General features: G+C 41.6%; 1 protein-coding gene across 3 annotated transcripts in view; it reads right to left on the bottom strand.

The window, feature by feature from the left end:
* CSMD3 (CUB and Sushi multiple domains 3) overlaps nucleotides 1-23564 on the bottom strand; it is a 1179008-nt gene that overhangs the window by 92886 nt on the left and 1062558 nt on the right. For all 3 annotated transcript variants that reach the window (XM_048841517.2, XM_048841518.2, XM_048841519.2), the window contains 3 exons: nucleotides 9071-9244; nucleotides 6886-7059; nucleotides 644-829 (listed from right to left, as the gene is read on the bottom strand). In XM_048841517.2, the coding sequence (XP_048697474.2) occupies nucleotides 644-829; nucleotides 6886-7059; nucleotides 9071-9244 (534 nt within the window). The remainder of the gene's footprint in view (nucleotides 1-643; nucleotides 830-6885; nucleotides 7060-9070; nucleotides 9245-23564) is intronic.

Below are 23564 nucleotides of genomic sequence, written 5' to 3'. Positions count from 1 at the left end.
CAAAATGACTGGATTAAGAACTCTTAATCTTGTTTCCTCTCTCAACCGGATCTCTCATACAAGAGAGAAAGCCTAGTCCCAGAACAAGTCTTTGTAAAGGGACCTACAAAAAGAATTGAGGAAAAGAATCTTCCTGTACAACTCAAGGGCTTGCTGTTGAAAACCTTGCAGCTCCTATGCAGCTTCCACTACAGCTTTAGAGGTCCAGTGTCATTATTTAGTGCAATGAAAGTGCCTTTTGGTCAGTGCATCCATGTAGCTGCACCCCTATTGGATACACCCCTGCTCCCAAACACCTCTTCTACTGATAGACAGTACTCCCAAGGATCATTCTTCTGTGATATGCCAAAGAAGTAGAGTCTTTTTGAGTGGCCTCTCCACAGATAACACTTTCAAACACCATGTATAACAGACATGAGATACCTCTGCTGCCTTTGTGGCCTTATATGGTTATCACACATTTTAAAAACTTATGTATATAGGATCTGTCTGTCTAACTTCTACCATCACCATCTAACTGAGTGCCTACATGTAGAGAGAGAAGAGACAAATCTACTGTATACAGCAAAATCAGTGTAAAACATAATAAAATATATGACCCAATTTTTTTTATCTTACAGAAAAATACACATTATCTACTTACTAATACATTCAGGTAGTGGCTTATCCCAGTGACCATTTGGTTGACAGACTAAAACTGAAGATCCAAATAAAAAATGTCCAGGATTGCAGTCATAAAACACCACTGTTCCATAGGTGAAATTTCCATGTTCTATTTTACTTTCTCGTATGGAATTTGCAGGGATTCCAGGATCAGAACAGTTGACCACTACAAAAAGTGATACATTTGAAACTCATTTTTAGATTACACATGTATAATATATTGTTTTATAAAATAAATTTGTAATAGCTTTATTACTGAGGTCTGGATGCACAAAAGGATTTAGGCACCTAAGTCCATTAGGCACCTAACTCCCAGTTTTGGGACCATTATGATATGCAAATATCCCATCGAACCATGCAAGGCACCTAAATTCACTTGATGCCTAAGTTTTCAGAGTAAAAGTTCCTTTGGCACCTACACATCCATCTCTGGCCATGTGCAATGCTTCCTCACTCCAGGCATCAGGATGCTTAGATGCTCCCATTTAAACCCACAGAGTGATTGACAAACCAGGAGAAGACAGGCATTTGGCCTAATAGGGCATGTGCATGGTGTAATCCAGTAGGCATGCTCAGAAACTGCTTAACAGATTGGGTCCCATTCAAAAGCCAGACAGAGGGGGAGAAGAAGGAGGTGGTGCCCATCCTGTAACCCAGTATCAGGGGGTAGCCGTGTTAGTCTGTATCCACAAAAACAACAAGGAGTCCGGTGGCACCTTAAACACTAACAGATTTATTTGGGCATAAGTTTTCGTGGGTAAAAAACTACTTCTTCAGATGCAAGAAGTGGTTTTTTACCCACAAAAGCTTACGCCCAAATAAATCTGTTAGTCTTTAAGGTGCCACAGGACTCTGTTGTTCCTGTAACCCAGTGATTAAAGCAGAGCTATTTTCCCTCCCTCGTCCAATGACTGTTCCACTATGGATATATATTTAAATAGTCAATGGACCACAGGGGGCAGAAAGTGTGAGAATGACCATGTAGTCCAGTGGTTAGGACATCCACTTAAGAGTTGAAAGGCACAGTCCTTTTTCCACAATCACTCTTTCATTATTTATCTACAGTGGAACAACTTCAACAGGAGAGATTCAGGGAACCCCACAGACTGTCCCATATCTCTGTGGTTAGAGCACTCTCCTAAAAGGTGGCAGACCCCTCTTCAATTGAACCTCAGTCTTTCACATCCCAGTAAGCACTCTAATCACTAGGATAAACATGATAAGAAGAGCACCACTTCCCCTTCCTCCTCAGCTTCTTGCTAAAGGAGAGGGTTCACAGCAGAGACTCATTAGCAGAGCTAGGTGTCTCCTTGCCTCCTGGATTTAGGTGACTATCTCTAAGAGAGGGGCAGGGCTTAGCATACACCCCTCTGGTTGGCATCTTCCATTGACTAGCTTAGGGGGAAAGTTAGCCTGTCTGTCTGTCTGTCTGTCTATCTCCACCTTTCACTGAAGGGAGCTTTTGTTAATGACGTGAACAACCTGGTTGGTTATTTGGGATCCTCAGCTTCTCCTAGATTCCTACTTTGAAAAAGTAGCTAAGAGCAGTTTTCTTCATCTGCATCTGGTCAGGGGTTGTGACCTTTCCTTTTTGGATGTAGAACTCATCATGGTTCTCCATGCTCATCACCTCCAGGACAGATCATTACAATGCAGACTAGATGAAGTTACTGTTAGGATATAGATATTCAGGCCTGTCTGTAAAGGCCTATACTCTAAGAATTTAGGTGTATTCTTATCACTTGGCTAGTGATAGATGTATAAAAGAAAGAATCAAAACCACTGTCTGCCAGTGTAAGGGCCTTCTCTTACTGTGACAGTTTGTGGCCCTGTGCTTAGGCTCAGGCCTTTGGCTAAGCAGCAGAGGCAGCCATAAGCTGGGAAGCGACCGGTCACATCCTCACATTCCAAACTAGTCACATTGAAATAAGGTGCTATTGGGCTGTTAGGCACTATCAGGACAGGATTGTATTCCTATCACCTCCAGAGAAAGGGAAGTGCCTAGAAAATGTAAAAGGAAACTTAGTTTGATAGCATCCTGTCTGGCAAGAACTCACTTATCAATAGCTGGGATGTGAAATCCTCACTTCTGTATTGTTTTGTCATTATAGTTCCCACTTTGCTGTTGTTTGTCTGTATAATCTCTGTCTGGTTCTGTGATTGTTCCTGTCTGCTGTATAATTAATTTTGCTGGGTGTAAACTAATTGAGGTGGTGGGATATAATTGGTTACATAATCATGTTACAATATGTTAGGATTGGTTAGTTAAATTTCAGGAAAATGATTGGTTAAGGTATAGCTAAGCAGAACTCAAGTTTTACTATATAGTCTGCAGTCAATGAGGAAGTGACGGGGGGTGGGTGGGGGTGGGCATGTGGGTGTGTGAGATGGGAACAGGGAATGGGGGTAAGAAAATTGGAATCATGTTTTGCTAAAGGGGGAAATGGGAACAGGGAATGGGAGTAAGGAAGTTGGAATCATGTTTGGCTAAGGGCAGGAATGGGAACAGGGATACAGGTGTAAGGCTCTGTGGTGTCAGAGCTGGGAAGGAGGATACTAAGGAAGGAAACTGGAATTATGCTTGCTGGAAGTTCACCCCAATAAACATCGAATTGTTTGCACCTTTGGACTTCGGGTATTGTTGCTCTCTGTTCATGCGAGAAGGACCAGGGAAGTAAGTGGGTGAAGGAATAAGCCCCCTAACAGTTACCATTGAAGGTAATCTGTATACTACATGCAGAATGGTACGGCCCACCCTACTTAACTGTGCATATCATCATATCATACCTGTGGCCCTGGAATACTCTGTAGATTGGAAATCCTAGTAATCTATTTCTAGGTACAACACAGGGAACTGATTCTTACTTACACAACCTTACATATTTTTCATCCTGGGTGTTTTAAAGCTATTTTACATTCCATCACAAACCGTGGAATTTGCTGGGATGCTCCAGTAATGACATGTGATGACTGTACATCAAGCATTTTCATTGGAGAGAATAAGACATCTGGAAGCTATTCTTCTTCTGGCCTGACTTTATTAGCCTTCAAGTCAAGACTTATCTATTCACCCAGGCCTTTTATTTCAGTAGATAGGTTGAGTGGACAGAGTGTTAATTGTGGCTTATAGGGAGTTTCTGGACTCAATTTCTATTTTCTGTTTTAAGATCAAGTGTTTTATAGTAATTGTACATGAACATAGATACTATGATGTATTCACTTTCAATAAAATGAAAAAACGTATTAGTTCTACATCACTCTTAAATACTGATCATTTAGCGTAAACTGCAAAAAGCTCTGGTCATTATAATAATCAGTATGAGCACTGCTGTGGTTTTCTTATAATTGAAATAGCGACCTTTTAGAAAAGGTACAGCACTTTTAAGAATGTTATAGTGTGCATTGGACATACGGACAATATGTAAGTTTTCAGGTATTTGAGAGAGTACCCATTTTAAGTAGGTATGTAGATTAATATTTTTTTTAATCCGTGCAAATCTCAATATCATCGAAGTCATAACTAGAGTTGCTGCACCTTAAAAAGACCAGTATCAATGATCTGATGCAAACACTTAGCTCTCTTGTACTCTGTTGTACCCTAGGAACAATTTAGGATTTCATGGATGTGTGTAAAGTTTTCATAAATCAATGTGACCAATACATTTATTGAGCCTCTGATCCCTATAGGCAATAACATATAATAGGGAGTATGGTACATTATTGTGGAAATACCAGAACACCAGGATAATTTATTGCTATTGGGCTGAAGACCAAATATACCTGCTGCTCTTAGTACACAGTGGGAGTTTTCTATTGTGAATTAAAAAAGAATAATAATGTCTTAACTACAAATAAAAATTTTAAAATAAAGTTCTGTAAATGGTTTTTCACTAGGGCTCAAGGCACAGTGATGAATCTAACTGGAAGGAAAATGTATTAAGTAAGATGAATATAAACACACTATACGATTAAACATTCTGTATCATCCTAGAACCCAAGCTCATAGGAAATTTCAGGAAGCCCACATGATGCTGACTCAGCTGCAGGATAGCTCTTTGATGCTATTTCTACTTGGATGAAATCAGGATTTCTGGAGAACTACATATTTTCTAAAGGGAGACAATTTTTTAAATCTTCAAAACATATTTCTGTAACCCTCCAGTTCTTGTGTATCAATATATTCATTTCAAAAGACACTGCTGTAAAAGCTTTGATCAGTAGCAAAAGGGCTGATCCAAGGAAACTAGGCTATAATCTTCTGTGTTTTATTGGGAACAGTAGTATATTTATAATAATTGAAAATGAAAAAATAAAACCAAATACAAATTTTAAAATTTCAAGGGTATATTGACATGACAGAAGGTGATGTGGCTTTGCTTTTATGGTCTGATAAAAACAATTGCTATTCAACTGCATATAACTGTCACAAATATAAAGGGAAGGGTAAACACCTTTAAATCCCTCCTGGCCAGAGGAAAAACCCTTTCACCTGTAAAGGGTTAAGAAGCTAGGATAACCTCTCTGGCACCTGACCAAAATGACCAATGAGGAGACAAGATACTTTCAAAGCTGGAGGGGGGAGAGAAACAAAGGTTCTCTCGGTCTGTGTGATGCTTTTGCCAGGAACAGAAAAGGAATGGAGTCTTAGAACTTAGTAAGTAATCTAGCTAGATATGCATTAGATTCTGTTTTGTTTAAATGGCTGAGAAAATAAGTTGTGCTGAATGGAATGTATATTCCTGTTTTTGTGTCTTTTTTGTAACTTAAGGTTTTGCCTAGAGGGATTCTCTATGTTTTGAATCTGATTACCCAGTAAGGTATTTACCATCCTGATTTTACAGAGGTGATTCTTTTACTTTTTTTCTTCAATTAAAATTCTTCTTTTAAGAACCTGATTGCTTTTTCATTGTTCTTAAGATCCAAGGGTTTGGGTCTGTGTTCACCTATGCAAATTGGTGAGGATTTTTATCAAGCCTTCCCCAGGAAAGGGGGTGTAGGGTTTGGGGGGATTTGTGGGGGGGGGAAGACGTTTCCAAGCGGGCTCTTTCCCTGTTATATATTTGTTAGACGCTTGGTGGTGGCAGCAATAAAGTCCAAGGGCAAAAGGTAAAATGGTTTGTACCTTGTGGAAGTTTTAACCTAAGCTGGTAAAAATAAGCTTAGGGGGTTTTTCATGCAGGTCCCCACATCTGTACCCTAGAGTTCAGTGTGGGGAAGGAACCTTGACAATAACACATTGAGACATTTTCTAGTCCCCGAGTTAAGGTTTATAATATCTTTATATTGGGTTTGGAGAATGACAATTTCATTCATATGCATACAGTGAAACAATTATTTTGTTTTAAGATACTGCTTCATTTATTCCCTATCCATAATAAAATCCAAAGGTGAAGGTGTGAATCATTTACTGTCAATGCAACATTTTAGCGCTTCCAAGAATCTTACTAGGCATGGTGATAACTGAAGTTATCTATACAGGCCAAACTATATATTCAAAGTTGGGCTTTTACATCTATATTTGTCCCCTGTTTAAAAGAGGCATGCTTTTCAGATATACCACATGCCCTATGTCTCCAGTTAAATCAATGGAAGTATATCTTATGAACAGATTACTTTTATTTAGGTGCCTAAATATGGCTTTAGGTTCCTAACCTGGGTGTCTTGTTTGGGCCTGTTGGTACAAAGTGTCATTTCATTTGTACAAAGAAAAGGTTCTAAAATCTGCTACAAAGAAATTTGGGTTAAATAAGTTACTTCTATAAAATCAATTATACAGTGAAAAATGAGAAAAGAGGCTTTTAAAAGACATTATAAGTGAGTATAAGACCTCAAATTTAGATTTTATTTTAAAAAGGTTTCTATGTTCATGTAAATGTTTTCATGTTTCTATTTGTTTTAATTTCAGTGAAGACCTTTTAAATTCCATCCCCTGAATTTTGCTCATGAATGAGTACCTGAAAATAAAAACAATAGGAACTAAAATGAAACTGCCCAGTTTAATTTCATAGTTCAGTCTGAGTGAAATGCAAACAGCAAACTAATTGTTAACTGGTGAAAAATAAAATTAGATGTAGAAAATGTGTTCTGTTTAAATACTCAAATTTTCTATAAGTAATTCCCATGATGATTTTTAAACATATATGCTTTGCTTTGACAGTGTCCCTTTATTTCTTTTTTCATATTCAGAGCAACCTCCAAATCTGTAAACATTTGTAATCATACCTTTACATATTGGTGGTGGATGGCTCCATTGCCTATTAGCCTGACACTGCGCTTTTGTTGGCCCTTGCATGGCATATCCAGTATTACAAGAGAAAGTCACAACATCATTGAAGTTGAAACCATTTCCACTTGTTCTTCCATAAATCGGACTACCAGGATGGCCACAGCTAACAGCTAACATCAGGAAAAAACAAGAGTGAAGAGCATACTGCTGTCACTTTTCATGGTATCATGTAATCGTGATGATTACTTAGTAGAATTCTAAAGGTCAGATCTTATGAGGTACTGAGTGCCCCCCCAAGAGGTATTTAAAGCTGTCAATTCATTTGATCTTAATGGGAACTAAACGAGCTTAGTATCTTTCAGGAGGTGCTGAGCACTTTGTGGGGATCAGGCCCTTATTTTCTAAACATGATAAAGAGCTTACAACTAAAACTGTATCTCAAAATTCTCCTTATTTTTTTCTTTCTGAATGGCATTTTAATCGGTTAGGAACGTATGGTACAAAAGGTTAATCATAAAATATCTGTCCATGGTGCCTAATCATTTAGCACAGTGCATTTCCAATGTCAAATGGTCATGATCATTACATCTAAACAAGCAGTACTATAGAAATACATAATAAAATTATGAATGTCATTAACAATATAACTGATAGACAAATAAAAGAGAAATCAATATTTTTGTCTACTTCTATTAAGCTATGAGTTTACAGTACTAACACTTCTAGACATCTATTGTAACATTATGGACAATTGCAATGTTTAATGGTATGTCTTTCATTGCTACAATCCTTTAGTCAACCTCCTTGCCCTTTTCTGATGTATTGTACTGCACAATTCCACTGTGTCCAACAAAACAGCTTCTATAATTGGTTGTGAAGAACGAAACTATGTTCACCTTCTTTACTGTTAGCAATGACCCAGGAGCAATTATTTTTCAGTTCTGCTGTTGATGTTAACCCAGTGCTTTGGAAATTCCTGTTGAACTATGTTTCATTCTTGCTTTAAAGATTATTGACAAATAAACTCGTTCCCTAATGTCCAATACTTATTTCTATCTTGAACAAAAAGAGTAGTGGCATTAATCCATTGCTGAATGATTACAAATAGGAACAGAACAATGAGGTGTGTGTTTGTGTGTGTGTGTGTGTGTTTCTGTACTTTATTTATAATTTATTACTATTAACTACAGTAATAAAGTATTATTTTCAGAAACCTCTATCATAAGTAAATCAAATGACAAATGAACAACTTAGGTAATGGGATAACAACAGAACTGGTTCCACTGTGATTAGTTGAGATGTTTATGGCCAGGGCTTTCTATTATAAAGCTCTAGGTATATGAAAAAGAGGGTATTGTCAGTAATATTAGAATAATTTCAATACTATATCATCAATTTAACACTAATTATGAACCACAGTTGGCATTTCCACAATTACTTTTCATATACACTCTTATGAAAGGGACAAGCAGTCTCAGAAGGGACCATTTTAAATAAATAAGTAAGTAAATAAATAAATAAATAAATATGCATAATACCAATTTTTTGCATCCCTCTCTTTTTCACCATAACCCAAGTTTACTAAAAAGAATATATTTAAAGTAGAAACTTGTTTTTTCTCATGTGAGGTTAACTTATGTAACATGTTAACCTAGTTAACATACATGAAGACCCTCATTTTCATAAAACACTATTGATTAAATAAGTAATAAAATCTCAGTGAAAATTAAACAAGTTTCTTGATGTGAACATTTCTGTCTTCAATGCTAACAGTATAATTTGAGATCTAACAACTCTTTCTACTGATCAATAGTAAATACACATAAACTTTCAGGTAAGATCCTCAAAAGCGTTTTCAAAAGTGACATAGGCACTTATGCTCCTTAGTCCCCCACTGATATTCAGTAAGCCAGTCTCTGAGGGGCCAGATTTTCAAGGGTATTTAGGGGCCTCAAGATGCAGATGAACATCAAGTGGAATTTTCAAAAGCTGCTGGGTGCCTAATTCCTATTGATTTAAATAGGAATTAGGTGCCTATGCTCTATAGGAGTCTGATCTTTTAAAAATCCGGCCCTAAATCACCTTTGGAAATCAAAATGGAACTTGGGCACTTGTACAATAAGCTAATGTAAGCAGTAAACATATTGCACAAATAAGATATCTTTCGTCATGCTTACTTACGCACACAGGATGGAAGCTGACCAGACCAATTGTGATCTTGTTGGCATATTCGTACAGAAGAACCAATCAAGCGAAAACCAGGGTTGCACTGGTACACAACTGTGTCTCTGTACCCATAATTCTCTCCAATCACTTGACCATTGACTATGAGATCTGGAACACCACAGTGGCCAGCTGCAATTTTCAAATTATGGTAACAAAACCAAAAATTACTATGATTCAGAATACATATGATAATATTTAAAATATCCCTCTTAATGAAAAATAATCTACTTCTTTACATTTAAAATGAATATTTTTAACAAGGTTTAACTTCTCAATTTCTTTAATTGATTTCATTCAAATTATAATTTGTAAGCTGATGGAAAACAAACAACCAAATACTTCTTTCATACATAAAAAGATCATGTCTAAAAATTAGAAATGCAAATCAAACAAACAAAGAGCTTCTGTGGTATTTTTACTATCAAATTTGCATTCCAGAATTTCAAATTGAGGCATCTACCCCTTTCAACAACAACAAAAAGGGCTAAATTCTTCCCTGGAATAAGACCACTGGCTTCAGTGTATTTGGGCCAATATGCGTAATTGATACCCACAAGAAAAGATTGGTGGTTTTTAACTAACATTTTAATTAGAGCCAGTCAAAACTCTGAATTTCTGTTCAACTCAAAATTGTATAAAAACAAACAAAAACTCCAATATTTCCCATGGAATGCAAATTCTGAAAAAAATGGTTCAGGTCAATCAAAATTTCAATTTTGATAAAAATCAAAACAATTCTTCTAATCTTGACTTTTTTGTTATTATTTTATAATTTATAATATAATAAAAGTTTAATAAATTTATAAACAATTTAATTTTGACACAAAAATTGAAACATTTTATTCTGATAAGTTTGAAACCTTCCATTTTAACCTTACTGGTTTTTTTTTCATTTTCTAAATGGAATTTTGTCTAAATCAAGAAGTTCCCAGAGAAAGTTTTGATATTGACAAAACAGCATTTTCCAGTGGAAAAAACATTTGACCCAAACTTTTTCACCATCTCTACTTTTAATTGATAAATAGTGGAGATGCAAAATCCCACCTGCTTTTTTTCTCTCATTTATTTTCCTCTCTCCTCTTTCTTTTCTTTCATTGGTTCATTGTTTTCTTTTATGCCTGAGTTTTCTTATATTTAGACATCTGGTCAGCAATAATTAAAAACAGCTGAGAGAGAATTGTAGATAATTTAGCTGCCAAACTCTACTAAGCGTCTACTGAGCATGTGTGAAGTGTGATTTTTCAAAGGCTTATAACTTGACCAAATTTTGGTGAATTTTCACGGGAATAGAAAAGGCACATCCCTGAAACCACACAACAAAGTTTTATTTACCTCATTTTCCTCTTGGAAATGACTGGTTTTGCTAAAACTTTCCAAAAAGAAATCATACCCCTGTCATGGAAAATTTCAGCCTGAGTGAGTAAAGTTTTGCAAAGTTATATGTAACCGAAAATGAAGTCTTATAATGGAAACCAGCGTGCGATTTTAGTTATAGTCATTGCTGCCAGTGCCACTTATAATGCAGTACAAGGACTTATTACCAAACTGAGATACACTATAATTTCTTCCCTTAAGTACACTATGTGTGCTTGAGAAATATTCTCTATTTCCCTAAACGTAGCTGAAGGAATTACAAATGCATTCACATGTACAATAAATGTGAGCAAGTTCTAGTTATCTTTGCTATTTAATTAAATGTTGTGTACTAAAATATGAGTTGGTCAGCAAATGCCCTGTTACTGAAATAAAATAAAGGAAGATAGTTATTTTCTACTTTATTAATGACTATACTGGGTGAACCTCAAATTATGTTAGTGTCTCCCTCCCTGACCATGCAGCCATAAGATAGCAACAATCTTGAATTTGTACCATATAAGGTGCAAATACATGGCCCCCTATGGAAAGGATGACAGTGAGAATGAACCATATGTGACAGGTATTAGCCACGTTGCTTAAAGCTAAACTACTGTAAGGTGCTCAGACGGTATGGTGATGAGGAACTAAATATGGAATAGATTAGACCAAGTATTCAGATAGTAAAGAAGCATCTCAGAGGCTGCACCACCTGTGTAATGCAGTACAAAACTCACGAAAAGGAAAGATAAGGTCAGGCAAGAGGTATAGACAGTGCATTAGCCAGTGCAGTATTGCCAAGTCCAAGTATTCAAAAATAATGAGTCAGGCCCCACAAAATCACAAGGTTGCTTAAAAATCATGAGGATTTTTAAATTATTATGTTTTGGATTCTATTTATTTGCTATTAGGTTTCTGAGCGTTTAGGATGCATTCAAGTCACATTTTCAGAATTTTCTCTCCTTTTCATTCTTTAAAAAAAAATAAAAGCTGAAATTCTCTTGTAATCAGTTGCCTCCAGCAGCTGATGCTTTAAGAAACAACAAGGAGACCGGTGGCACCTTAAAGACTAACAGATTTATTTGGGCATAAGCTTTCGTGGGTAAAAAACAAAAGCTTATGCCCAAATAAATCTGTTAGTCTCTAAGGTGCCACCAGACTCCTTGTTGTTTTTGTGGATACAGACTAACACGGCTACCGCCTGATGCTTTAAGAAAGACACCATATACTGTGAGACTCACCATAATATCATCAAAATTCACAACACTGCTAGTGAATGAATTCATGCATACCACTGATCCAGTTGCACAACACCCTTCCTAAGCAAGGAGTAGAGGCCCACATCTGCTATTGTTCCCCTCATGGGCCTTGTCCATTACATGGTCCCCATGTTGTACTAGGGACAAGAACAACTGCATTCCTTGTCATATGTTCCTGAAATAATGCCCCTGTTATAAAAGTCTGCTTCAGGGTCCCTGTTGAGTTTCCAGAAAAACTGTATTTTGTTCTAGTTTTGTTTTAGTAGGTTTTATAGACTTGGCCCCAGAAGGCCCAACCCACCAGGCCTTCCTGTTACCAGGGGGAGGAGAGGATATTGAACTGGCAAGATTCTCTCCCCATCAATGGGAGTTCACATCAAACAGGTTGCAGGGGACCAGATTTTATGCCACCTGTAAGCTACTTTTGGTTGCCTCAACATTTTACGCTCTAGCTGCAGTAAATTTCATTTTACGGTCTATCAAGAAAATGCTTTTCTAAGGCATGTGGGGTAGCTACAGTCTGGCCATGCTGAGGGGGAGTAAACTATGTAGAAGTGCATGAAAGGAAAAATAACAACAAACAAATGGACACAAAACAACAACAAAAAACTAAAGAGCTTAAAAGAATGGTAACCTACCCTCCCCACAGAGAAAACAGCTGTTAACCAATATTTAATATTAACATTTTAAATAATTACTACTAAAATGGGTATTAGTAACAAAGAGTACACTCTTCTCTGAGCATCCCCTTTCTTTTAGCTTACTGAAGTTTTATCCTGTGTCTGACTTCTGAATGGTTTAACCCTCTTCAAGAAGATGAAATAAGGAGCCTGTCCCACAAAGAGCAGCATTGGAAGGACAGAAACAGAGCAAAAGACCTAAGCACAAGGAAGACCTGGCTCTATCTCCCTGGCAAAACAGTACTGAAGCAATTAAATAAACCACTCTAGGATCTGGGTGCAATTTCTGGAACTGTGCATACATGTCACAGGAAATTTGCATGGCTGTAACAGAGAAAATTCATTTTAAATCTATCCCAGTCTAGCAGTGGTATCTGAACACAGTTTGAGAAAGGTTGAAATGTCCTAAAAATTTCACAGATCCTGCCAGACTAGCTCCTCCTAACTCCAAAATTGCTCTCACCCTACCTGTCAGAGATTCCGAGGCCCTGTGGCTTAATTATGCCTTCCTACTTCCAATTAGGGAACATAAAAAATGTTACATGACTAATTTTGAAATATTCACCATTCAGGAAAAAGGACATGTATTGATTCAGTTGTCCTCTATGACTAGTACAGCCTACTTTCACCCCAATTGTTGAGTGTTCAGAAGCAGGGCCGGCTCTAGGCACCAGCAAACCAAGCACGTGCTTGGGGTGACACTTTTCAAGGGGCAGCACTCTGCCGCCCCCCCCCCCTTTTATTTTTTGCGCTTGGGGCGACAAAAAACCTAAAGCCGGCCCTGTTCAGAAGCATATCTTGCTCCCAGCTGAAGTATCCCAGAGCAGAGGTTGTGGTGAAATCAGGCTGTAGGGCTTCAGAAGTGAAAGGATCTAGGTCCACAGCTAGAAAAAAAATATGAAGATAGTTCTACTATTCTAGAATCCAAAGGCAACTAACTATCATACATGCTAAAACCCCCTCAATATAGCATAATATGTCATACTAACATGACACCTTTATCTGATAATCTAAAAATAAGCCAAAAGTATTAGGGGCTAAGTCCTGAAGGTTTTACCCAGTTTTTACCCATTATTTACTCGGCCTTCAGTAGAAATTTTGCCTGATGAAGAGCTGAGTGAAAGCTAGGTGAAGACTTTTAGGATCAGCCCCAATTAATAAATTCCGAAAACACCATCTGTCAGGCAGGAACTGATGATAAACTACATACTGATGGTATCTGTCTTCTTGTTTTTAAACGTGGATATTACAGAAAATGTCCTGTCAGCACAGACATACATAGTTCCTGCATATTCTGATAAGAGAACCTCTATGGCCACTGCTGAAATCTACACTCATTTATAGGCACATCCATCTCAGCCCTAACAAAGGCAAACACTCACTAGTGTATTCCAGAAGGTGTTTTTTTTTTAATTTTATTTATTTCCCCCTCTTAATCCCACACAACCACAGATTTGGCTTCCTTCACAAAATAAATGGAGAGAAACCAAACCAAACCAAACCAAACCAAACAATATAAGAAAAGCCAGAATGAACTCCTTGGTTTTGATTTTCTGTATTGCACGCTAATATATAGGCTGCCAAAATGAAAGGAAAAAATTCAGAAAAGGAGGGGCTCTTCTGAGAACTTTCATTTACTGAAGTTCCCATAACCAAGGAAACTACTTTCTTTGTCTGTACATCTTTGAGAATGGCTGCCTCATTATACAGGCAAAAAAGAGACAAAGAAACAGGTTTTTAAATGAAAATACTACGACTAAAATTTGGCAAACTTGCAAGAGTAATTTTTACTTGTCTTCTATTCTAGTCTTTTTTCTTTGATTCCCTTGAGACTCAAGCTATTTTAATGATTATTACCAGATTTCTTCTTCTTTTGTCATTTTTTGTTAAAGTGACTGTGATGGAAAGAATCCCAAAGTGCCCATTTGATATTTATAAGAATGTGAGCATACCAATAGTTGCATTTTCCTCACTCTCTCTCATGTACACACACACATTTTTATTACCACTTCCGTTGTTAATGGCCTTTCAGAATTTCCATCCTAACCTTTGTTTTCAGGGCTTCCTGCCAGGGAAGGTGTGATTCTTTTTTCTTTTATTAACAATGTTTGAAACAAATCTATCTGGACATTTTAAAGATATAAAAGTACAATTCAGTGTAGAAGCTGGTGTTTCTTTGTACTCCAGTCTCTCTCGCTCTTTTTTTTAATGGAAAGCTTTTATCGCATTTAGCCTACAATACGGATAAAGTTTTTGGTCTGGGAAAAAGTACAAATTGTTTTGTTTAGTAAAATAGATGTCACACATGCACAGTAACTTTTTTTGCCATTAAAAAAACAAACAAACAGTTACTTACCTGTTCTGTAATTGTTGTTTTTTGAGATGTGTCACACTTGTCCATTCCAGTCTTGGTGTCTCTGAGGCCAGGGCATGGCCACTGGAACCTTCTTCCCCCAGCAATACCTTCTAGGTGGCTTGAGCTCCCCCTGGCGTGGCACACCACTACATTCAGTATGAAGGCCAAAGCCACCCTTAGCCCTGCTCAATTCCTTCTTGCTGAAACTCCAATATAGAGCAGTAGTCACAGAATGGACATAAACAACATGTCTCAAAGAGCAACAGTCACAGAACAGGTTAATAACTGCTTTTTCTTCTTCAAGGGATTACGTGTGTGCGTTTCACTCTTGGTGACTCACAAGCCACAGAAGAAGAGTCTATTTTAATACAGATTGGAGAACAACTCAACGCCCTTTAGCATCGTCTCTGGAATCTTGCCCAAAAGGCCAATTGTGACCTCATCAACTGAGCTGTGACTGTGTCATGCAGAGTGACACTAGCCAACCTACAGCACATGCATATACAGGATGCAACCAAGAAGAAATTCTCTAAATGGAGAGTGATTGACCTCTCTCTCTGTCAGCGACTGCTATGAACAGCTGGGATAATTTACAAAAGTGTCTGGTTCAATCTAGATAAAATTGAAAGGATCTTCTGACATCCAAGGTATGCAAACATTCTTCCGCCCTTTTTGTATTGTGACAAAGTTCCTCCACTACCTTGGTGGGTCTTGCACTTATTGGCGGATTTGCTCGTCTTGGAGCTTCACGGCACCCCTTAGTTTGGCTGTTTTCATGAACCCACAGTCCAGGTCAACTCCTCCTGTGTCTGACCAGGAGTTGGGAGGTTTGGGGGGAACCTGGGCCCGCCCTCTACTCCGGGTTCCAGCCCAGAGCCCTGTGGAATGCAGCTGTCTAGAGTGTCTCCTGGAACAGCTGTCTGACAGCTACAACTCCCTGGGCTATTTCCCCATGGCCTCTTCCCAACACCTTCTTTATCCTCACAATAGGACCTTCCTCCTGGTGTCTGATAATGCTCATAAACCTCAGTCCTCCAACAGTCCGCGTTCTCACTCTCAGCTCCTAGTGCCTCTTGCTCCCAGCTGCTCACACGCACACCACAAACTGAAGTGAGCTCCTTTTTAAAACCCAGGTGCCCTGATTAGCCTGCCTTAATTGCTTCTAGCAGCTTCTTGATTGGCTGCAGGTGTTCTAATCAGCCTGTCTGTCTTAATTGTCTCCAGAAGGTTCCTGATTGTTCTGGAACCTTCCCTGTTACCTTACCCAGGGAAAAGGGACCTACTTAGCCTGGGGATAATATATCTGCCTTCTATTATTCTCCTGTAGCCATGTGGCCTGACCCTGTCACATATCCCGCCCGCCCCCCGTCCCCTTCCCCCGCTCAACACTACGGGGTTGGGCAACTTGGGACGTCAGGCAGTGTACTCTTGACAAGCCATCTGCATTGCCTTGGTGGCTTCCAGCCCAGTGTTGTATGGTGAATTGGAAAGGTTTTAGGGACAGGAACCACCTGGTCACCCTTGCATTCTTCTCTTTATTTCGCTGCATCCACTGGAGGGGTGCATGGTTGGTCACAAGGGTAAACCGTCGTCCCAGAAGGTAACAACGTAGTGTTTCCATGGCCCATTTCACAGCTAGTCACTCTCTTTCAACCACGGCATACTTCTGCTCTCTCGGGAGAAGTTTCCTACTGAGGTAGAGGATTGGGTGTTCTTCATCTCCGAACATCTGCGATAGGACAGCTCCCAATCCTACTTCAGATCCATCTGTTTGTAAATTGAATTCTTTGTTGAAGTCTGGGGCGATAAGCATGGGGTTATTGCAGAGGGCTGTTCTTAGATCCGTGAATGCTTTCTCTGTGGCATCTGTCCACTTCACCATGTCTGGACCCCGGGCTTTTATCAGATCTGTCAGGGGACTCGCTCTGGTAGCAAAATGGGGACTAAATCATCGGTAGTACCCCACCACACCCAGGAATGCCTGGACTTGCTTTTTCTGATTCGGCCAGGGCCAATTTTGGATAGCCTCTAATTTGTTTAGTTGGGGCTTGACCATGCCCCTTCCTACAATGTAGCTAAGGTATTTAGCTTCAGCTAGCCCTATAGCACACTTGGCTGGGTTGGCTGTGAGGCCAGCCCATCTTAGCAAGTCCAGAACCGCTTCCACCTTTCCTAAGTGAGTTTCCCAGTCGGGGGTGTGAATAATCACATCATCCAGGTATGCTGCTGTATAACTGGTATGGGGCTGTAGGAGCTTGTCCATAAGACGCTGGAAGTTGGCAGGTGCCCCATGCAGTCCAAAAGGAAGAACAGTATATTGAAACAGACCCTCTGGTGCAGAGAATGCCATCTTTTCTTTCGCATCTTTGGCAAGGTGAATCTGCCAGTATCCCTTTGTTAAATCAAGGGTGGTCAAAAATCAGGCATTGCCCAGGGGGTCAACTAACTCATCGATACGGGGTATGGGGTGTGCATCAAATTTGGATATCTCATTCAGCCCATGAAAGTCATTACAAAACCTAGTGGTGCCATCAGGTTTGGGCACCAACACAATCGGGCTTGACCACTGACTGTGGGACTCTTCGATGACTCCCATCTCCAACATCCTTTTTACCTCTGCCTTGATCTCCTCCCTTTTTGCTGCTGGGACCCGATAGGGCCTTAAAGTTACCTTTGCCCCAGGGTCTGTGATAATGTGGTGATATGCTTCGGTGGTCCGGCCTGGTTTGGTTGAAAACACATCCTGGTATCGGTTGATCATCTCAGTTACCTCCTTCTTCTGGTTTGGTGTCAGATCAGTGGATATCCTGATCTGCTCCTGCATGTTATTTCCCTGGATCGGGGTCTCTCTTGGGCCACTACACACTCCTCTCATTGGTGCCAAGGCTTTAAGAGGTTAATGTGATAAATTTGTTCTTGTTTCCGGCGTCCTGGCTGCCGCACCGTGTAGGTTACTTCCCCCACGGGTTCAACCACCTCATAGGGCCCCTGCCATTGGACAAAATGCTTGCTTTCTGCTGTGGGTACCAACACCATCACCTGATCCCCTGGTTGGAACTGTCGGACTTTTGCCTGGCGATTGTAATGGGTTCGCTGGGCCTCCTGCGCCTTTTCCAAATGTTCTGGTACAATAGGGGTGACCCGGGCTATCCGTTCTCGCATCTGCAACACATGGTCAATTATGTTTCTCCCTTCACTGGGTTCCTCTTCCCAGATTTCTTTTGCGATATCTAGCATGCCACGGGGGTGGCGTCCGTATAATAATTCAAAAGGGGAAAACCCAGTTGAGGCCTGAGGTACCTCCCGGATTGCAAACATAAGATAGGGTAGTAGGGTGTCCCAATCTTTCCCGTCCCGACTTACCACTTTCCTTATCTTTGCCTTGAGGTTTCGGTTAAACCTTTCTATACCAGCCCATCAGTCTGCGGATGATAGACTGAAGTTCTCAGGGTATGTATATGGAGCAGTGTACAGAGGTCCTTCATTAGCTTCAACATAAATGGGGTACCTTGGTCTGTTAATATCTCCTTTGGTAGCCCCACTCGGGCAAAGATCCCAACCAACTTTTAGCTATTGTTTTAGAGGCCATGTTCCGCAGGGGGTCGGCTTCTGGGTAGCGAGTAGCATAATCCAGAATGACAAGTATATATTGCAAAAAGAAAAGGAGTACTTGTGGCACCTTAGAGACTAACCAATTTATCTGAGCATAAGCTTTCGTGAGCTACAGCTCACTTCATCGGATGCTGTAGCTCACGAAAGCTTATGCTCAAATAAATTGGTTAGTCTCTAAGGTGCCACAAGTACTCCTTTTCTTTTTGCGAATACAGACTAACATGGCTGCTACTCTGAAGTATATATTGGTGGCCCCAGGCTGTCTTCTCCAGGGGTCCCACTACGTCCATGGCTATTTGCTCAAAGGAGACCTCTATGATGGGAAGGGGTACTAAAGGTGCCCTCAAGTGGGGATGGGGACTGTGCAGCTGACACTCCGGGCAGGACGCACAGTACCTCCGCACTTCTTTATGTACTCCGGGCCAGAAGAATTGTCACAGAATCTGTGCGAGGGTCTTCTCTACCCCCAATTGCTCCCCAAAAAGATGACTATGGGCCAGAATTAATACAGCATTCTGGTGTTTTTGAGGTACTAGGATCTGCTGTATCTTCTGCTCCTGTACTGGTGCAACCCAGTATAAGAGATTCTTCTTCATTATGAAGCAGGGTCCTGGTCCCTGGGTTTTCCCTTCCATGGGGACCCCATCTATTTCGGTCACCTCCTTCCTAATGTTGTCGTACCTTGGGTCTTCAGCCTGGCCCCGTCCAAAATTTCCTCTCTCAGGGCTAATCTGCCTGAGATCTAGGGGGCCAGTCTCTGTTGCCTCTACTGGTTCAGAGGCGTTTGGGTGTGGGTCAGACTCGGGTGCTTCTCCCTCCTGGGTGGCCTCCTTTTCAGCTGCTCGGGTCCGCTTACCTATGAGAACGACCCTCTGGCTTTGGGCCAGTATTCGGGTTCCCAAGGCCTTAGCTGCCCTTCTTTCCCTTTTCATCTTTCTACGCTGTCTGGGAGTGGAGAACAAATCTGGGGATATTTCAGAGAAGGTTGGGGGTTGACAGTCTACTGTGGATGCCTCACTACTTTCAGGGCTTCCCCCTTTCTCCAATTCCTGAACCGGGAGTAAGTCTCAAAACCCTGGGAAGTCCCTCCCTATAAGCACTGGGTATGGGAGTTTAGGGACTACACCTGCTGCTACCTCAACAGTGTTCCCCTCAATCTCGATTTTTACTGGGATGGTGGGGTAATAACCAACTGTCCCATGGACGCATGTTATCCCCATACACTTAGCCCACAGCAGCTGACTACGCTTCAGGAGCTTCCCCAAGACAAGCATGATAGCACTCCCTGAATCAACCAGTGCTGTGGTCTTTACCCCATTTAGCTTCACTGGTCTGGTGTACATATGTGGGGTTAGTGAGACGACCACAAGATGGATTAGGGAACATGGGTCTGCCCAGTTTCCCAGGTTACACTGCATAGACTCCTCGGCATTGGGACACTGTGCAGCTATGTGTCACCACTCCCTGCAGGCCTAACATCTGTATGGAGCCCTAGGCGTTCCCCCGTCTCTTGGGTTGGGCAGTCTAACATCACGATCCTCTTTCCCCTCAGTACTCCGACTCTTTGTGGTTTCTGGTGGGCCTTCAGCCCCTCTCTTTTTCCACCTGGGCTCTCCTGGTGGCCCAGTCACCCAAGCTCTAGGGCTTGGTGATGCTAGTTTACTCCAGGGTGCTTCTTCCTTAACTGGTCGGGTCAGCTCCCTCGCCATCCTTTGCCTTTCTACCAGCGCGACAACCTCGTCATAGGTGGAGGGTTCGTTCTGGCTTACCGAGACGTGAAGGTCTGGCGGTAGTCCTCTCATGTACCGGTCAATGACAAGAACCTCCAGTATCTTCTCTGGACTCCGGGACTCAGTTTGTAACCACTTTCATTCAAGATGGATGAGGTCATATAATTGGGACCGCGGGGTTTTGTTTTCCTGGTATCTCCACTCATGATATCGCTGGTCCCGCACTGCGGTCCTTACCCCAGATCTGGCCAGGATCTCTGCTTTCAGCTGGGGGTAGTCTGCCGCAGCCTCTTCAGGCAAATCATATTCGGCCTTCTGGGTCTCCCCACACAGGAATGGAGCGAGGATGCCAGACCACTGTTCTTGGGGCCAAACCTCCTGCAGAGCTGTCCTCTCAAAGGCCAGGACGTATGCCTCTACATTATCCTCCCGCATCATTTTCTGCAGCCAATTGCTGGCCCGCATGATCTGCGTCCCATCATGGGCGCGGTTCAGCTCTGTAAAGGCCTTTACCTCGTTTACCACTTCCCGCAACATAGCCCAGTCTTGAGCAGTCTGGTCCATCAGCAGACGATTAGTCTCTTGCTGCAGCCGCATTGCCTCCTGTTGGGCTGCTGCCTGGACATGGGTAGCCTCCTGCTGGGCAGCCGTGGCTTGTATCAGTGCCTGCACTACCTCTTCCATTGTCGTGAAAAAAAAGGAAAAATAGACCCTCTCCCCCTTTTTTTTCCTTCCAAACACCCTCCTTCTTCCGCCGCGCTGTGGACACCAAATCCCACTTTTGACACCAGTTGTGACAAAGTTCCTCCTCTACCTTGGTGGGTCATGTGCTTACTGGTGGATTTGCTCACCTTGGAGCTTCGTGCCAGCCCTTAGTTTGACTGTTTTGATGAACCCACAGTCCAGGTCAACTCCTCCTGTGTCTGACCAGGAGTTGGGAGGTTTGGGGGGAACCTAGGCCCGCCCTCTACTCTGGGTTCCAGCCCAGGGCCCTATGGAATGCAGCTGTCTAGAGTGCCTCCTGGAATAACTGTGCAACAGCTACAACTCCCTAGGCTACTTCCCCATGGCCTCCTCCCAACACCTTTTCCATCCCCACTATAGGACCTTTCTCCTGGTGTCTGATAATGCTTGTACACTTCAGTCCTCCAACAGTCCGCATTCTCACTCTCAGTTCCTAGGGCCTCTTGCTCCCAGCCCCTCACAAGCACACCACAAACTGAAATGAGCTCCTTTTTAAAACCCAGGTACCCTGATTAGCCTGCCAGCCTTGATTCTAGCAGCTTCTTGATTGGCTGCAGGTGTTCTAATCAGCCTGTCTGTCTTAATTGTCTCCAGAAGGTTCCTGATAGTTCTGGAACCTTCCCTGTTACCTTACCCAGGGAAAAGGGGCCTACTTAGGCTGGGGATAATATATCTGCCTTCTATTACTCTCCTGTAGCCATCTGGCCTGACCCTGTCACAGTATATGGGTCTGCCCAGTTGTGAGCAGAAATCAGGCAAATAAATTGGCTGGTTAATGTGGAAAGGGGAAACCACCTTTGGGGAAAACTTCAGATGAGGGCGCAGGTAAACCTTATCCTTAAAACAGATTGTATATGCAGTCCCCAACATTAATGCCCGCAGCTCCCCTACCCTTCTGGCCAAGGTAATGGCCACCAGAAAAGCCATCTTCATTGAAGGAAGCAGGAGAGAAAAAGGTGGCCAATGATTCAAATGGGGGACCCCAAAGCCTTAACAATAGTAAGTTTAAATCCCATGAGGGAATAGGGTTTTGCATTTGAGGATATGATTTAACTAAGCAGTTTAAAAACCTAAGGGACATGTCATTGGAGAAAACAGTCATTATCCACCTTAGGATGGAAAGCTGAAAGTAGTGTCAAGATATACTTTGGTGGAACTAACTGCCAAATCTTGATGTTTCAGGTTTTATAAGTAGTCCAGAACATGTTGAACTGAAGAACTCAGTAACGCCCCATTTTGGTGAGACCAGATGGAGCTATGCCTCTATTTAGCAAGGTAAGTAGCTTTTGTTGAAGGCTTTCTACTATATAGCAGGATCTCTTGAACCTCTTTCAAGCAAGACTGCTCTCTAGTGGAACATCTTTGCAGTTATGTGAAGGGATTGTAGGCTCAGGTGAAGAAGGCAACTGGGATCCTGGGAGATTTGTTCCTAGTCCAGTGGAAGTGAAATTGGAAGTTTCACTGACAGCGCCAGGAGAGTGGAGAAACAGTGCTGGGGGCCATGCCGGTGTTATAAGTGTGCCTGTCCTGGTCTTCTCTTATTTTTAGCAATAATCTGTGAATGAGCAGGACTGGTGGAAGAGAGAAGAGGGGCATGCTTGACCACATTCGTAAAACGGCATCTGTTATGGCATGTAAAATGTGGCCCTGTAGGGAACAGAACTTCTGACACTTTTTGTTGGACTTCGTCGCAAGTAGGTCTATTTGGGAAAACTCCCACTGTTGGAAGAAGTATCTAGTCACATCTGGGTGAACAGACCACTTGCAATTTGTAAATTACTCCTTGGGGAATTCTGCAACACTGTGCAATGCAGAAGTTTGCAGAAATTAACATTATGCACACAATTTCCTTTCCTCACAGAAATGGGCTGCAGTGCTGCTCAGCAGAGCCCAACTTAGAAGACACTGCTGAGGAGAGAGAAAGAGGGAGCTAGAGAATTCCTGGCAGCTGCAGTTCCCAGCATGCCCTGAGGGAAGGAGAGGGTGGCACACAGTAAACTCTGTGCAGCCTGGATCCGACCATCAGGCTGTTTCTCCCTCTGCAGCCGTTGGATCGGGGGAAGGGGGACAGGTGTCTGGCCAAGGGGGGCGGCCCGCAGCTGGCCTCTGGAGGGGAAGGGGTGCAGGTATCTGGGATGAGAGGTCCTGCGGCTGGGCTCTGGGGAGGAGGGGGTTCAGGTGTATTGGCTACCGGGAGCACAGGTGCTCTCTGGGGAGGGGGAAGGGGGCAGAGAAACAGGAGCTGGGTTATCACAGGGGTTTATTTAACTCTCTACTCCTGGGGGGAAATTTGTGTGTTTTTTTATTGTTACAGACATATTTCCTGACAGGTATTTTGAAATAAATTACCAAAACAATTGAAACTGGTGTTATTATGTAGTGTTATTTTGACAAATAAATTTTGCAGAATTTTAAAATATTGTGTGCAGAATTTTTTTGTTGTTGTTGCAGAATGCCCCCAGGAGTAGTATATGATCTGCTCAGGTGGCCTGCTAGGTCATTCTGCATGCCCTGCAAGTAAGATTTTTCTAGATCTACTGAGTTGGGAATACTCCCAGAATAAATTAATTTCTTGACATAGTGGAGAAGAGTGGACACCCATCTGCTTGTTGAGGTGAAATATTGCTGTTGTGTTGTTTGTGACTACTAATAGGCTGCCTCCCCTGATCTGCGATAGAAATACCTGGCACACCTGTCTGACAGCTTTCAGTTCCC

The sequence above is a fragment of the Caretta caretta genome, chromosome 2, assembly GCF_965140235.1.
Source record: "Caretta caretta isolate rCarCar2 chromosome 2, rCarCar1.hap1, whole genome shotgun sequence".
Lineage (NCBI taxonomy): Eukaryota > Metazoa > Chordata > Testudines > Cheloniidae > Caretta > Caretta caretta.
This window is presented reverse-complemented; position numbering and strand designations above follow the sequence as displayed.